At 45.2% G+C, this 17,635-nt stretch overlaps 1 protein-coding gene across 1 annotated transcript; it reads left to right on the top strand.

Moving 5' to 3' along the window:
* Positions 1–7,336: 7,336 nt before the first annotated feature.
* LOC139212231 (ZP domain-containing protein-like) lies at positions 7,337–14,116 on the top strand. Its single transcript, XM_070842769.1, has 6 exons — positions 7,337–7,501; positions 11,761–11,969; positions 12,050–12,450; positions 12,564–12,663; positions 13,297–13,489; positions 13,580–14,116. Exons 1-6 carry the CDS (start codon positions 7,372–7,374, stop codon positions 13,714–13,716), a joined length of 1,170 nt encoding a protein of 389 aa, XP_070698870.1. The 5' UTR covers positions 7,337–7,371; the 3' UTR covers positions 13,717–14,116.
* The last annotated feature ends 3,519 nt before the right edge of the window (positions 14,117–17,635 follow it).

Below are 17,635 nucleotides of genomic sequence, written 5' to 3'. Positions count from 1 at the left end.
AGGACTCCTTCTTCAGTTTGACGGCATCCCGTAGGATCAATAAAAACAGACAGAAGCTCTCCCGGAGGTGGGAATTGAAATCCGCAGCGACAGCGGGTTCCACCAGATGTTCCCAACGGACCCTCACGATACGCTTGGGCCTGCCAAGTCTCGCCGGCTTCCTCCTCTGCCAGTGGATCCAACTCACCACCAGGTGATGATCAGTTGACAGCTCAGCCCCTCTCTTCACCCGAGTGTCCAAAACACGCGGACGGAGGTCAGATGACACAACAACGAAGTCGATCAACGACCTCCAGCCTGGTGCCACGTGCACCGATGGACGCCCTTGTGTTCGAACATGGTGTTCGTTATGGACAATCTGTGACTAGGACAGAGTTCCAACAACAGAACACCACTCGGGTTCAGATCGGGGAGGCCGTTCCTCCCAATCAAGTCCCCCATTAGAACAATGGACTCCCCTGTCGGAGCACCATCCAGCACCCCTCCCAGGGACTCCAAGAAGGCCGGGTACTCTGTCCATAGGCCGAAACCACAGAAAGAGACCTGTCCCCAACCCGAAGGCGCAGGGACGCGACCCTCTCGTTCACTGGGGTGAACTCCAACACATGGCGACTGGGCTGCGGTGCTATAAGCAAGTCCACACCAGCCCGCCGCCACACACCTTGGGCAACGCCAGAGAAATGGAGAGTCCAGCCCCTCTTGATGAGCTGGGTTCCAGAGCCCAAGCTGCAAGTGGAGGTGAGCCCGACTATATTTAGCCGGTACCTCTCAACCTCCCGCACAAGCTCCGGCTCCTTACCCCCCAGCGAGGAGACATGTCCCTACAGCTAGAGGCTGTTTCCGAAGCCCGGGTCGCCAGGGCACTCTGCCTCCACCGCCGTCCGTTCCACATAGCACCTGACCCCTACGGCTCCCTCTGAGGGTGGTGGGCCCACAGGAGGTCGGACCCCCGTCACCTAGGACCTGTTTGCCGTGGCATAAAGCCTAAAGACTAGGTGGTCTCCCCCCACCTAGTCTAAACCATGGTCTCCCCCACCTAGTCTAAACCATGGTCTCCCCCCACCTGGTCTAAACCATGGTCTCCCCCACCTAGTCTAAACCATGGTCTCCCCCCACCTAGTCTAAACCATGGTCTCCCCCACCTAGTCTAAACCATGGTCTCCCCCCACCTGGTCTAAACCATGGTCTCTCCCACCTAGTCTAAACCATGGTCTCCCCCCACCTAGTCTAAACCATGGTCTCCCCCACCTAGTCTAAACCATGGTCTCCCCCCACCTAGTCTAAACCATGGTCTCCCCCCACCTAGTCTAAACCATGGCTCACTCTGCTCTCTGTTGGCTACAGAGGAACAGCTCGCTGATTGAGAACAGAGTGAGTTCATGCTTCTGTTTTATTCTTACAAACATTAAAACACCTTAAATGAGAGAAGTTGCCTGTCTTCATTAGAAAAAAACGAACACAACACTTCAAGCCAAAGAACTCTGCTTCAAATTAGCTAACGCTAGCAAAGGCTACAGCTGTTTCCACGTCACCTAACTGTACCATCACATTTTCTGCAAGTTTAAGTTTATTTTCCGAGGAGGGCCGTTTGTTTTGACAAGCAAAGATAAGACACTTTATTTTTTGAGCTGTCACTTATTGGGTATTAGTTGTTCGTGTGTTAACCTGTGGTCACATTTAAATGAATGTCTGCAGTTGGATCTGTATGAGCTGAAAGAGGAGGTTTAGATGTTTATATGAGACAGTGACAGCATGATCGCCTGGTACTGCAGCTGCTGGGTGATTCTTCACTTATGGTGTCTGTGTTTTGGGGGATTTAGCTTCACAACTGTTATTTTGTGTTACAATTTGTGTTGCCATAATCAATCATAATCATTTCTGTGTGTAAGTGCCATCAGTCTATGTTGGTTAATGATACACTTCCTTAATGGATCAATAAAAGCATTCTCTTACATATTTGCTTTTATTCACATTAACACACATCAAATATAAATTCTCCACAGTCATGTTTCTATTAAGTAAAACAGCCATTATATTTTTAATAATTCCTCCTTTTGCTCAGCCTCATCAGATTTAAGATTAGATTTAGGAATAAAAACTGATAAATTATTTCTAATATCGTAATAATTATGTTTCATGTCAGTTATAAACAGTGTGATTTTATTATTCTGGTAAAACATCACATTATTGTCTCGTTTTATTGCTGATTGACCACAAGATGGAGCAGCGACTCTCTTTGCTGCGTTCACTGTGATCAGTAGTTTCATCTCCAACAGCTGAATGTAGGTCACTCGGCGAAACTTCTCACGCAGAATGGCCCATTTCACATTGATATGTATTATAAGACTGGCTATAATATGACTTTATATACTGCTGAGTAGCTCATTTCATAACAATACATCAGCATTTATTAACACTTCCATGTAAGGGAGCTCCAAGGACCAGAGATGCTCCCTCTGAATGCCACTATCGTAGAAGTGAGGATGATCATCCATGAGACTAAAATAGTGAGGAACCTTTTCCAGGGTCAGCTTTACTGGATTGGAGGTCGTGATGCCAAGAGGCCGGGACCACCAACAAGGGAGAGCCAAGTCTAAACCATGGTCTCCCCCCACCTAGTCTAAACCATGGTCTACAATGGTAATTTCTTCATTTTAAACAGTTTATTGAAAGAAAATCTACCAACAGTGGTAGGTATACCACAACAAAACATTTTCAGTGTCTCAATAAATTGGGACGTGGCCAAAGGACGTCCACTCCTCTCCTTTCTGTGACTCTTCCAGTCTCTGTATCACTGTTCCAACCTCCTGATGACACTCTGTGACCCTCTAAGCTCAGTGAACACCTCCGTCTGAGGACTTCCTGTTTGAAGCCTCCAGTGTTGAGGTGCTGCTGATCAACTGTTAGGTGTCGTCTTGGTCTCATGATGTCAGAATGTGAACAGCAGGATGAGGAGGACTGTTTAAATACCAATTCTAACTGAAGCAGGAAATGTATTGGTGGATTCATGGATCAAACCTGTTGTGAATGTTGCTGTTAAGCTTCTTGTTAGAGAACAGCAGCTGGTGCAGAAAGTACTGAGACACTGAACAGTTGGACATGTGCATTCAAAGGTTTAGAGAAGGTCACATTAAGTTCACCTGGAAAGGTTAGAATGCATTTTAGGTTCATCCTGAAACTTCACCTGAAAGCTGAACATCCCTGACTTTTAGTGAGTAGTGTGTATATAGTTATAGTATATAAAAACATGACAATAGTTAATATATGAGGGGGGATCGATGGACGACGAGTTTATGACTATGTTCATGTACGACATTCACTATAATAAATAAATCCATTTCCCAACATTTGACGTGACAAGAGTACGTTCAAGGAGTATTAAGTATGAAATACTTTCAGTTTATTTGTTCAGTCAAACCAGTTTTGCAGATGGCCTATTGTTCTGACACATAGTGGGCATGCCATTACATGTGGCAGGACTGTTGGCAGCTTCACTGGCCAACCTGTCAGCGTATATAAGGTGCAGCAGGTGGATGTGAGCGCGGCAGGAGACAGAGGTGAGTTTGAGGCATCATGGCCGTCACAGCGGTGCTTCTGCTGCTCCTGGTCTCTGGGGTGTCGGTGTCAAGTTACTTGGGGGAACCATGACCTTCTCCTACAAAGGAAGAAACCCAATTAACCTAATGTGCATGTCTTTGGATTGTGGGAGGAAGCTGGAGAACCCGGAGAGAACCTACGCTAATATGGGGAGAACCTGTAAACACACAGAAAGACCTCGGGTTCAAACCGGTTTGAACCCGGTATTTTCAGTGTACCCAAAGGTAAATTAAAAAATTGAGGTAAAATAGATAGAAAACATAGTAAAAAGAAACAAAATCAGTAAAAATACATTCAATAGATGGTAAAAACTGCTACTGAAGTGAATACAAAATGTTCTATATCATATTAGAACAATCAAAATAGCAATAATACCAATGATAAGTGATAACATTTAACAAATAAACATATTCACACATTATCTATAACGCCTGTTGCACATCAGTAAATGTTGCATCTCTCACCCTAAATGTCCCATCAGGTAACTCTAAATTGTCCGTAGGTGTGAGTGTGAGTGTGAAAGGTTCTCTGTCTCTGTATGTGGTCCTGCGATTGGCTGGCAACCAGTTCAGGCTGTACCCCGCCTCTCGCCCAAAGTCAGCTGGGATAGGCTCCAGCTCCCCCGCGACCCTGACGGATAAGCGTTATAGAAAATGAGATGAAATGAGATCTTCTTTTCTCAAACAGTACAAACTTTGCTCGGATCCCGATTAGCTGCAATGTTTCTTCAGTTTTCTGGAGATCAATAATTTACTGCAGCATATCTGACATTGTAACAGGACTGGATGAGCATAATTCAGTCTAACATTATTCTTATTATTGTCATTGTGGTTTTCTCTCCTGTTTTCTTTTACCTTCTTCATCTCAGGATCTGAGGAGTGACTTAACTGACTGATTACAAAATTATATTATTGTTATTGTTTTTTTATTTATTTAAGAAAATCTAAGAAATGACCTTTAACTAAATTTGTCATCCTTGGTGATCAAAACAGACAAACAGCCTTGTTAAAAAGGATGATATAACTGGTGTGTTTGCTAAAATCAACAGAAATGTTATTCACAGAAATGTCCTTCACCTCCAACTGCACAGCTGCTTAATTGGATCTTTTTCCACAGGTGGAACTTCGCAACAGGGAAACCTTTGAACAGTGTTCTGATTCCTACTTCTACTCCCATAACTGGTATTGTTCCGGCGGCAACTGTGGCTACAACAGCAGATCTCAGAACGGCGCACTTGACAGAAGCACCAATGCACCACAGTATAACAGCCAGTGGTGTGAAAGTGAGACGGTCTCAACACGCATCCTCCCAAGTAACAGACCCTTTCAGATGAGGTGAGCTTTTTGTTTCACTTAACATTGTTGCTGTTCTTGACAGTGTTTATTAAATACAGTTTGTGAAGCATCATCTTATTCATCAACTGCACATTTCTATTTGTTGTGGTTGTTTCCACACATACCAGGGAGAGAAGCTGTTGTTGGATCCCAAGACGGGATTAAATTTGACCAATAATCGATTTGCATTTGGAGACCTCTGTGGATTTGGGAACCAGATCTGACACTGGAGAACCAAATAAATCACCAGGCGTTGCCACAGCTCAGTCGCCATGTGTTTACCCCGGTGAACGAGAGGGTCGCGTCCCTGTGCCTTCGGGTTGGGGACAGGTCTCTTACTGTGGTTTCGACCTATGGGCCGAACAGCAGTACAGAGTACCCGGCCTTCTTGGAGTCCCTGGGAGGGGTGTTGGATGGTGCTCCAACTGGGGACTCCATTGTTCTACTGGGGGACTTCAACGCTCACGTGGGCAGCGACAGTGAGACCTGAGGGGGCGTGATTGGGAAGAACAGCCTCCCCGATCTGAATCCGAGTGGTGTTCTGTTGTTGGACCTCTGTGCTAGTCACAGATTGTCCATAATGAACACCATGTTCGAACACAAGGGCGTCCATCGGTGCACGTGGCATCAGGACGTCTTAGGCCGGAGGTCGATGATCGACTTTGTTGTTGTCATGTCATCTGACCTCCGTCCGCGTGTTTTGGACACTCGGGTGAAGAGAGGGGCTGAGCTGTCAACTGATCACCACCTGGTGGTGAGTTGGATCCGCTGGCAGGGGAGGAAGCCAGAGAGACTCGGCACGTCATGTCACGATTGATCACATGACTTCAAACCTCCAATCACTTGTCTCCGAGGCACTATACCAGCTACCCTGACTTCATTCCCTTTAGTTGTGTGGGAGAGAAGCCAAGGGACAGCAGCTGCAGGTCAGGTCTCCAAACAATTTCTTACCTTAATTTAAATATCATGCAGTTTCCTGTTTTTAATCATGTTGTTTGTAACCAAATTTAGAACCAGAAACATAATGGTGTAATGTTACACTTCCGACACCTGACCAATGATTATAATGGTGTAATGTTACAATACAACTAGATTGGTTATTTTGATGCTGTGATGAAAGGAAACCAGGTGGAGCCTCATGAGAATATAAGCTGATGTATTGTATGTGAGAGCTCAGAACTCTCTGACTGTATGTATTGTGCAGATAGACTGTTCTCCCTTTAATACGCCGGCATTAAAGGTCTGTTTGCTGCTCTGAACTCTGTCTCCTGAAAGACTGTTTGAGTCTGACTGCTGAAAGTAATTTTCCTGATCACTTTTCTGACTTGAAGTTTGATCTATTAGCCAAAGTGTTTTCAAATCCATTGCGCACTGTTAAGATAACTACAAATCTGGCCTAGTGGCTTAGAACCTCGGTTCTTTGCCACGTCAACGGAGCAACTGAATCCTCATTGCTTGATGAATTCATTGATTTCCTTAAGCAATTTGGTGAAATTAAACGAAGCGTCACTATTGAAACTACCGAAACAGAATTCAATGACCGTGTTGTAGTTGAATTTCTGGTTCAGCACTGTTGAAGCTAACACCGTTATTGCCATACACATATACTTCTAGTATAGGTAATACATTTTGCATTGAAAATCTGTCCGACATATATGCATCCAAGATTTGTGATTCAAAGACTCGCACTCTTATGGCAGAATTCAGAAGTATTGCACACACACACACACACACACCAGTCTTCACATCAGCTCAGGTGAACAAAGCCCTGAGGAAGGACCTTTTTTCGAAGAGCTTGTCGATGGAAAATGTCTTCATCTGGTCGTACACCCGTCTCATCATCCTTAATGGGTGTTGCCACAATGCTGTCGGGCTGAATTCGTGCTGGATATCGCCCTCTCAAGGCCGTCCACAGCGTATTCCTGTGCCTGTTGAAGAACTCACCATCATGAGCTTGTGTTCCCACATACCCACTCAGTTGTGCTGCAACCAATGTCTCCTCCATTTCCTGTTTTCCCAATATTTTCCCCAAGATGGCTTTCAGGTCTTCCATTGCCAGAATTGTAGCAATGGTCTCCTCTTCAAACGCTGCTATCCATTTTCCTGCTCCATCATGAATGCAAGTAAGTCTCTGCACTAGTCCTTCCAGATCCATTTTGGGCCATGGAACACATTGGAGCTGGGCACCTTTTGCCAGCAGTAGATACTCTGATGCTTCTTCCACCACTGTTGTGGCCACTGGTACTCCCCTTGTGTTCATAGTGAGTACTCCATTAATACTTACTTGTTCCTTGATGATTTCACTTCAGCTTCTCCTGTTTTTTGTCTCAGTCTTGCTGCAAGAGGCCAGGAAGCCCCTGGTGCCTTGCCTGTTTTTTTCCCTGTTTTGGGTTTGGACACCAGGCCAGGATCAGGCAAATCGGTATATTCTGTCTGCAGAATGGAGTGTTCAGAAATTTTTCCTCCTGTTGCTTCAGCCTCCTGCAAAAGTCTCACCACACGGTCATCCATCCAACTTATCCTTCTTGGCTTCCTTTCCCTGACCTTCAGTGATTTCAAAAAGACTTCAGGTAAGTCGGCTACCTCATCTTCCTCTTCAGGTTTTGCAGCTTGTGCCAAGATTTCAATACATAGTCTCCCACAAACTTTAACTCATGCAGAGGCATTTCTGCAGCATAGAGTGGTGGTTCTAAATCAGCTGGATTCCTCTGTTCCAGCTGCTTCCTAACATGCTGTTTAGTCTTTTCTCTTAGTGCTTTAGCAGCATCAGAGATCAGGTGTACTGAATTGTCCTTTCCCTTATGATTTTTGATCAGCACCCTCATCTCAGCACATTGTGTTGCATCAAATGTTGCCTCCGCAGGCCACGGAGATGGACCTTTCTTTGTCCATGCATTCCATTTTTGTGACAAGTTCTTTATTTCGCCTGCTAAAAGCGGATTCCTTCCCCCCAGTATACTTACTGGAGCCAAATCTTTGATTGCAGATCCCATGATGTTGTGCCAAACTATGTATATATGCCAAAATGCAAAAAATGATTGCTTCCACAAGGTAGCCGCAGTGTATTTATACTTATGCAGACCTGTATTAGATATAGGTAGATATATGTATATATCTCCCCTCTTTTTCTTTTATAAAAGAGAAACCACTCGCCACACCAACCACAGTGAGACAGGGACCAGAATACAGCCCCACAGGCCCTGCTCTGTTGTGTAACAGAGCAGGGCCTTTTTTTTTTTTTTTCCAATTTTTCCATAGTGTGTCTGTGACTTCTGGATGGGAGGGGTAAGCGCCGACTACTGTTTTATGGGCAGTTTAACTCTAAACATCTGCCTATGAGCTCTAAGTGCCACACCTTTTGAAATTCTGCCAGCGTCTAAGTTAACTGCGCAACAAGTTGCGACTTTGAACTAGAACTGTTTTTCTTCCTCCCAAAAAACCTCCTTTTTTTATATACACTACTCACAAAAAGCCAGGGATATTCGGCTTTCGGGCATAGACATGAGGAGAGAGACATACAGGACAGCAAGCATGCACTCTTTTATTTCTCTCCTCTCTACTCATGGAGCCAGAGCCTCCACTCACATCCACCACTGACACCTCACACACACATTCACGCAAACACCAACACCAACACCAGAGAAAAACTCCGCACACACAACTACACACACACTTTTCCTGCTGCTGCAACCCCTCTGAGACAGAGACGGACAGAGACACAGAACACACTGAGACAGAGAGCTACACAACACTTATCAAAACCTATATACATGCATATATATAGGGTTAAGCCCGAAATTATTCATACCCCTGGCAAATTTTGACTTAAAGTTACTTTTATTCAACCAGCAAGTTTTTCCTTGATTGGAAATGACACAGGAGTCTCCCAGAAGATAATAAGACGACGTACAAGAGGCTTCATTGTGGAAAAAAATATTTCTCAGCTTTTATTTACATTTGAACAAAAAGTGGCATGTCCAAAATTATTCATACCCTTTGCAAACTGTCACAGTCTATGGGAAAATCCAAAATTCTATACCATTCCAAATAGTCCAAGCTGTTCTAAAGCACCCTAATTACCCTGATTCATTGGGAACAGCAGCAGCAGGAACCGTTTTAATTAACTCAAGAGGTAAAAAAACAGCAGCTCTCTGCAGTTGGTTTGTGGACAGTCATGGCTAAGACAAAGGAGCTCACTGAGGACCTGCGGCTGCGCATTGTGGCTGTCAGGAAAGGGCTATAAGGCCATATCTAAATGTTTCAAGTTCCAGTGGATACAATGCAATGTATTGTTAAAAAATACAAGACGTTCCGCACTGTGGAAAATTTCAGAGGATGTGGTTGGAAGCCAAAAGTGACACCTGTGCTGGCCAGGAGGATCACCACCAAGGCCATCCTGGTGAATCTGGGCTCTGCTGGTGGCAACGTCTCAAGGCAAACAGTCCAATGGACACTGCACACTGCTGGGTTCCACGGATGCAAACCAAGGAGGACACCACTTCTCCAGATAAGGCCCACAAAAGCCCGCTTGGCCTTTGCAAATGCTCACAAAGAAGAAGACTTCTGGTCTTCTGTTTTATGGTCACATGAAACAAAAATTTAATTGTTTGGCCACAATGATGTATCCTTCATTTGGCGTAAAAAAGGAGAAGCCTTCAACCCTAAGAACACCATCCCCACTGTCAAACATGGTGGTGGGAACCTAATGCTTTGGGGCTGTTATTCAGCCAATGGACCAGGGAACCTAATCATAGTAAACGGCACCATGAAAAAAGAGCAATACATCAAGGGCACAGCAAAAGTGGTGAAGAAATGGTTAGTGGACAAAAACATTAACGTTTTGCAGTGGCCCAGCCAGAGTCCTGACTTGAATCCAATTGAGAATCTGTGGAGGGAGCTAAAGATCGGGGTGATGGCAAGGAGACCCTCCAACCTGTTGGAGCTCATCGCTAAAGATGAATGGGCAAAAATACCAGTGAGACATGCAAAAAGCTGGTCAGCAATTATAGGAAGCGTTTGATTGCTGTAATAGCCAATAAAGCCATTTTTTGTTCAAATGTAAAAAATATTTTTTTCCACAATGATGCCTCTTGTACGTCATCTTATTATCTTCTGGGAGACGCCTGTGCCATTTACAATCAAGAAAAAACTTGCTGGTTGAATAAAAGTAACTTTAAGTCAAAATTTGCCAGGGGTATGAATAATTTCGGGCATAACTGTATATATTTCACACAGTTCATACGGTCCAGACACATAGACATACATACAGACAAAGTGCTTAAGTGGGATTTGCCGGCTTTTTCTCTCTTATCACACCCCGTGGACCGCTCCTTCGCAAAGGAACACTATGGCTACTACAGAGGCAGGCCAGTCCTAAGCTTCCGCCATATAGTCCAACATATACATTAACCTGTGTGTCAAATTTATGGCCCACTTTTAATTAGCCAAACTTCAAAGACACCCCTATTTTGTAATCAGAACCCACACAGGGCGCGCAGAAGTTGTTCCCTACAGCAACGAGCTTTCCCCCTGCTCTTTGTGGCATCGGCCGCTGTCAAAACAAAAAGAAAAATATAGAGTGCTCAAACCCAGCCGGCCTGATGCCCCATTTGCGGGCCAAATCCGCTGTACACCCACCGGAACAACGACATACGCTTGCAGTCTCTATTAACAATTTCTGATCAGAACTTGGAGTCAACAGCCCGAACACTTTAGAGGAACCAAACCGACTTCCAGATACATACTTCACACCATAATTTACGTAGTCAATGGACTGCTCTCTAGTGTCGTTACTGACGTACGACACACATAACACAAACACACACTCACCTATGACTCCCCCCTTCACACTCACAAGCACACTCAGAAACACATGCAGTTAGTAAAAGCCCAGAAATATTAAAAGCTATGTACTCTGTTCCACCCACACAACTCCAAAACGTTTCCCCCTCACAGATACTTGGAGGAGAGCCAAATTAGAATCTGAATTTGGAATATTTTGTCTGCTAAATTCACTGTACCAGCATCTCTCAGCTACCTCCCTCAATCACAGACAATATACCAAGTTTTTCTTTTTATCAAAAGGGAAAACCCCCACCAGGCCTGTTGAAAAATTGTCTGTGACGAAAAGAGAGCCTACAGATGCCGGTCACCAGTCCAAAGCCAGTCCCAATCCGGCTCCTACCAAATTCGTGACGCCAAATTCTGTGGTGGCAAACAATGATGACACACCAACAACTTTCCCCCTATGGGGGATCAAATAAAGAAGTCTAAGTCTAACTAATTCAATCCAATAATATATTTAACATGTATTCAATGATGTTACAGTGGTTGAACATATTTAAGAGACAGGTGGAATAAAGTACATGTTAACTGCAGGTAGATGATAGAGGCAGTAGGAGAAGGAGAGCCAGGTAATCCTGAATTGAACAGAAGCCCCACCAAAGACGCTCTCTCACTTTACAAATCCTTGCATGGTTTTTTATCCCATACTGGGGGGTCCACCCCCTTCTCCTGCATCCCTTCCTATTATGGTCAAAAGGAGCATCTCAAGGTTCTGGAGAGTTCTGCTTTCGCAACTTATTGTTTATGGATCATCACCAACACCATTCCAGGAAACACAAAGTTCACCCAGGGTCTCAAATAACCCAAGTAATCAGAGTTATATCAAATCATCATTACACAAGTGATATGAAAACACAATATAGATAAATGTATAGATAATGTATAGGTAAGGTATAGATAATGTATAGATTTCCACTACACCTCCTTTCAGCATGATGTGTTTTTATTCATACATGACACGCTGCACATGTGCCTCTTGTTCCAGTCGAAGCCATTGTGATCTGCGGTGAGTCCACAATGAGAGTCGAGGTTGATAAATCTTCATACTTTGGACTCCATGAGGATCATTTGCGTCTCAGTGACCCCAGTGACCCCAGTGACCCCAGCAACACCGCCTGCAGCCTCCAGCAATACTCCAACAGCACTCACATCATCGCCGTCGTCCCCCTCAACGCGTGTGGTACTCAGATGGAGGTACTTCCTCACCCACTGCTCTCCTCTCTCACTTACTTTGTCATTGGCTGTGTGAGGACTGATCACTTTTCCCTCTGCAGGAAGACAATGAAAACCTCATTTTCAAGAATGAAATCACGACAGTTGACAACAGCAGAGATCTCATCACCAGAAAGCACCCGGTGGAGATTCAGTTCAAGTGCCAGTACTCCAAACACGGGAACGTGTCCCTGGGCTTCATCGCACACAGGGAGAACATCACCGTGTGGGAGAAAGGCTTGGGCACCTTCACCTACCAGTTTGAGTTGTACCCTGACAACCAGTTCCAGAACGTGATTGATCCGAGCTCATACCCTCTGGAGTACAAACTAGGGAGCAGGATTTACATGATGATCAAGGCCTCCTCTCAGATCAGCACCACCGAGCTGTTTGTGGAGTCCTGCAGAGCTGCACCTTACAACAACCCCAACTACTTGCCGACCTACTCCATCATTGAGAACGGGTAGGTATATGATTATCTCCCCCTGGATGTAAACATCAATGACTCACTTACTTTTCCTTATAATGTAAATACCTCCATCCATGTGTAAAGCCTCTTATTTGTGCTCTGACTAGGTGTAAAGTGGACTCGACAGTTCAAATCCACTCCAGGGACAATCACAGACAATTCAAGTTCAGCATGGAGGCCTTCAAGTTCATCGGCTTGCACAACCAGGTGAAGAATGGGTTTAGAAAGTGTTTAGACTGGAACAAGTGACTCTGAATGTCTCTGTGACGTCTCTAAGGCCCAAGTAATAGTTTCCTCATTATATCCGACATGTCTGATTATTAGAGGCTTAATGTTTCTCACAACTCACAATGTGAAACACATCTTTGCACTAAACACTTAACACATCAGAGATTAAACATCCTCAAGAGTGTTTATGCCAAAAGACAGCAGTTGATTCAAAGTGCTGCACAATCAGCATAAAAGAAAAGGAAATCTACAGTTTTTCACCTGTAATGTTTTTTGCTGTGGGAGTTAATCTGTTAAAGTTTTGTCAGACTGTTAAATTAATTCCCTGAGACAGTCTGCGGCTATTTTAATGACCAGAAAAAGAAATTTTAGGAATCTTCAGGCCTGTTTGAAGGCCACGTATGTTCATCAGCCGCACAGAGGCGTCACTTTCATTGATCGTGTTTTGAATCAATCATCAAACAATCAGCGGTGGACATCTGTCGGCCGTCGGCGACTCAAACACCTCTAATGTCTTTCAGCTGTCACCTTCCTCATGTGGTCTATTTAGCCCGTTCAGTGACTCCACTGACACTGTGTGAGGTTTGATGTTTTGTGGTCTGTTGCGTTCAGGTGTACATCAACTGCTTGGTGCTCATGTGTGAAGCAGGGGCTTCCGGCACCAGGTGCTCCCAGGGATGCATCAACTCCCCACGGTCAGGTGGTCGCCTCAGGAAGAGAGAAGCTGTCACCCAGACAGCCAGGCACCTCATTTCCCAGGGTCCCCTGCGCCTGAGGAGATCAGCAGAGCGCACCGAAAGCCCAGGTATGAAAACAGGGAGTTTTCTGGCCCGTTTGAGTCCCGCTTACACTTTGAGACAAGATGGAATTCAAACTGTGCTTCTCTCTTGTCCAGCGGTGAACGTGAATCTGAACCTGGTTTTCATCGCCGGATGTCTTCTCGCAGCGGTCGGCATGATCTGTGGGGTGGTGGTGTACAAAACCAGAGTGTCAAGGGTTAGATACCAACCTCTGCCTGTGTTTAAAAGCTAAGACAGCAGCACCTGCAGACCACCACTTCTACTTTCATTAGCCCTGAATGCATATTTGGATTGTTTTACTGTCACTTATTGAGTATTGGTTGTTCGTGTGTTAACCTGTGGTCACATTTAAATGAATGTCTGCAGTTGGATCTGTATGAGCTGAAAGAGGAGGTTTAGATGTATATATGAGACAGTGACAGCATGATCGCCTGGTACTGCAGCTGCTGGGTGATTCTTCACTTATGGTGTCTGTGTTTTGGGGGGAATTTAGCTTCACAACTATTATTTTGTGTTACAAAATTGTGTTGCCATAATCAATCATAATCATTTCTGTGTGTAAGTGTGTTTGAACTCTATGTTGGTTAATAATACACTTCCTTAATGGATCAATAAAAACAAGCATTCTCTTACATATTTGCTTTTATTCACATTAACACACATCAAATATAAATTATCCACATTCATGTTTCTATTAAGTAAAACAGCCATTATATTTTTACTCAGCCTCACCCTATCTCTAAGGGTGAGGAGCCCAGCCACCCTGCGGAAGAAACTCATTTCGGCCGTTTGTATCCGTGATCTCGTTTTTTCGGTCATGACCCAAAGCTCATGACCATAGGTGAAGGTAGGAGATCCTCAAAGTATTCCTTCCACCGCCCGACGACATCCCCAGTCGAGGTCAACAGTCCCCCACCCGCACTGTAAACAGTGTTGGCAGAGAACTGCTTCCCCCTCCTGAGACGCCGGACGGTTTGCCAGAATTTCCTTGAGGCCGACCGGTAGTCCTCCTCCATGGCCTCCCCGAACTCCTCCCAGGCCCGAGTTTTTGCCTCAGCTACCGTCCAAGCTGCAGCACGCTTGGCCTGCCGGTACCCGTCAGCTGCCTCAGGAGTTCCACGAGCCAACAAGGCCCAGTAGGACTCCTTCTTCAGCTTGACGGCATCCCTTACTTCCGGCGTTCACCACCGGGTTCAGGGGTTGCCGCCATGACAGGCACCAGAGACACTTCATTAATGGATCAATAAAAACAGACAGAAGCTCTCCCGGAGGTGAGAATTGAAAACCGCACCGATGGACGGCCTTGTGTTCGAACATGGTGTTCGTTATGGACAATCTGTGACTAGGACAGAGTTCCAACAACAGAACACCACTCGGGTTCAGATCGGGGAGGCCGTTCCTCCCAATCACGCCCCTCCAGGTCTCACTGTCGCTGCCCACGTGAGCGTTGAAGTCCCCCATTAGAACAATGGACTCCCCTGTTGGAGCACCATCCAGCACCCCTCCCAGGGACTCCAAGAAGGCCCGGTACTCTGTCCATAGGCCGAAACCACAGTAAGAGACCCTCTCGTTCACCGGGGCGAACTCCAACACATGGCGACTGGGCTGCGGTGCTATAAGCAAGTCCACACCAGCCCGCCGCCACACACCTTGGGCAACACCAGAGAAATGGAGAGTCCAGCCCCTCTTGATGAGCTGGGTTCCAGAGCCCAAGCTGTGAGTGGAGGTGAGCCCGACTATATTTAGCCGGTACCTCTCAACCTCCCGCACAAGCTCCGGCTCCTTACCCCCCAGCGAGGAGACATGTCCCTACAGCTAGAGGCTGTTTCCGAAGCCTGGGTCGCCAGGGCACTCTGCCTCCACCGCCGCCCGTTCCACATAGCACCCGACCCCTACGGCTCCCTCTGAGGGTGGTGGGCCCACAGGAGGTCAGACCCCCGTCACCTAGGACCTGTTTGCTGTGGCATAAAGCCTAAAGACTAGGTGGTCTCCCCCCACCTGGTCTAAACCATGGTCTCCCCCACCTAGTCGAAACCATGGTGTCCCCCACCTAGTCTAAACCATGGTCTCCCCCCACCTAGTCTAAACCATGGTCTCCCCCACCTAGTCTAAACCATGGTCTCCCCCCACCTAGTCTAAACCATGGCTCACTCTGCTCTCTGTTGGCTACAGAGGAACAGCTCGCTGACTGAGAACAGACTGAGTTCATGCTTCTGTTTTATTCTTACAAACATTAAAACACCTTAAATGAGAGAAGTTGCCTGTCTTCATTAGAAAAAAACAAACTCAACACTTCAAGCCAAAGAACTCTGCTCCAAATTAGCTAACGCTAGCAAAGGCTACAGCTGTTTCCATGTCACCTAACTGTACCATCACATTTTCTGCAAGTTTAAGTTTATTTTCCGAGGAGGGGGGCCGTTTGTTTTGACAAGCAAAGGTAAGACACTTTACTTCCAAATCCAGATATGCAATCATCGAATCACCAGCTTACTTAATGCTAGCTTAACATTGAGTGCTGCTCACTTTGTGGGTTTCGCTTTGAGGCAAACAAACTAAGCCACAAGTTATAGCACATTCTCAGACGGTATCTTAATGGATAACAGTGACTGAGCTGGCGGGCTGTCTGGGATCATCAACACGACCATTAGCAAAACTTTTGGCGCCTCCCTTCATTGGACCCCCAAATATGTGGAAAAAAAACAACAAAAACAGGTCAGGTTTAAGAATTAAAAACCACCGAAATCAAGACAATGACTGACCTGCAGATGTAAGACTGGCTAAAACCTTTCAGCTCAAAAAATAAAAGCACCCTGATGCAGATTAATGAATGAAGGGGTGTGAACTATAATGAGGCATTCCATCACCCATCCAGCTTGTCTAACCAGGAACAGTGGCCTTTGTGTCTCCATTCATTATTACAAGCACCTGCTTCAATCTATATGATGCTTTAAGAGAAAAAACAGAAACAGAAAGCAAAATACCTGCATCTAGATTGCATAACAGCATTGATTTAGTGTTTGTGTTAGAAAATACCATTTGAGTGATGTTGGTGGTAGAGTTACTGTGAAAATAAGTTTAATAATTAAATAAGTCACTGTATCCACGTTAAGTATTGGTTGTCTTTGTAAATGAAGCCGTAATACTTCTATTGGACTACTCAAAGCGCTTTTACATCCTCATTCACCCATTCGCTGATCATTCGTACAGGAGGAATCTAAGTTGGAGGACACATGGAAGCTGCTTCAGGAGCAAGCTGGGCTTCAGTGTCTCCAAGGACTGAAGAATCCCCACATAAGCAAAAACACGATATTATATTAGGCAACAGTGGCAGGAAGAACTCCCCTTTAACAGGAAGAAACCTCGAACAGTGGCAGAACGTGCTCCTGAGTCTCCTCAGCTCGGCGTGGAGGGGATGAGAGGGATTGTCCATGATGGCCTTCAGCTTTCCTCCAGTGTTGAGGTGCTGCTGATCAACTGTTAGGTGTCGTCTTGGTCTCATGATGTCAGAATGTGAACAGCAGGATGAGGAGGACTGTTTAAATACCAATTCTAACTGAAGCAGGAAATGTATTGGTGGATTCATGGATCAAACCTGTTGTGAATGTTGCTGTTAAGCTTCTTGTTAGAGAACAGCAGCTGGTGCAGAAAGTACTGAGACACTGAACAGTTGGACATGTGCATTCAAAGGTTTAGAGAAGGTCACATTAAGTTCACCTGGAAAGGTTAGAATGCATTTTAGGTTCATCCTGAGATTTCACCTGAAAGCTGAATATCCCTGACTTTTAGTGAGTAGTGTATATATAGTTATAGTGCTTATAAGGGGAATATGACTAATAATTACCTATATGGTAACATTGAAAAACTTGGGCGTTTGTAAAGTACAACTTGAACCTGAGAGAGGAAACTTAAGATGAGCTGATAAGGAAACTGATAAGCTGCCAAGATGGATTGAAGTAGATGAAAAGGAAGAATTCCTGTATCACGTATCAAGTCAAAGCCAGAATATTATCTCAAAACATCCTCATACCGAAGTGACAGTGACAGAACTGGATGGTTTCCAGTGACTCCCAAAGCGACATATTTGAGTATTCAGCGTCCTCTACAGGACAGATAAGAACCAGCCACAAGCAAGCATATAACTTCTCCATGAC

This window comes from Pempheris klunzingeri, chromosome 1, assembly GCF_042242105.1.
Source record: "Pempheris klunzingeri isolate RE-2024b chromosome 1, fPemKlu1.hap1, whole genome shotgun sequence".
NCBI classification, from domain to species: domain Eukaryota; kingdom Metazoa; phylum Chordata; class Actinopteri; order Acropomatiformes; family Pempheridae; genus Pempheris; species Pempheris klunzingeri.
Note: the sequence above shows the minus strand (reverse complement) of the source record. Positions and strands in the feature narration are given on the sequence as shown.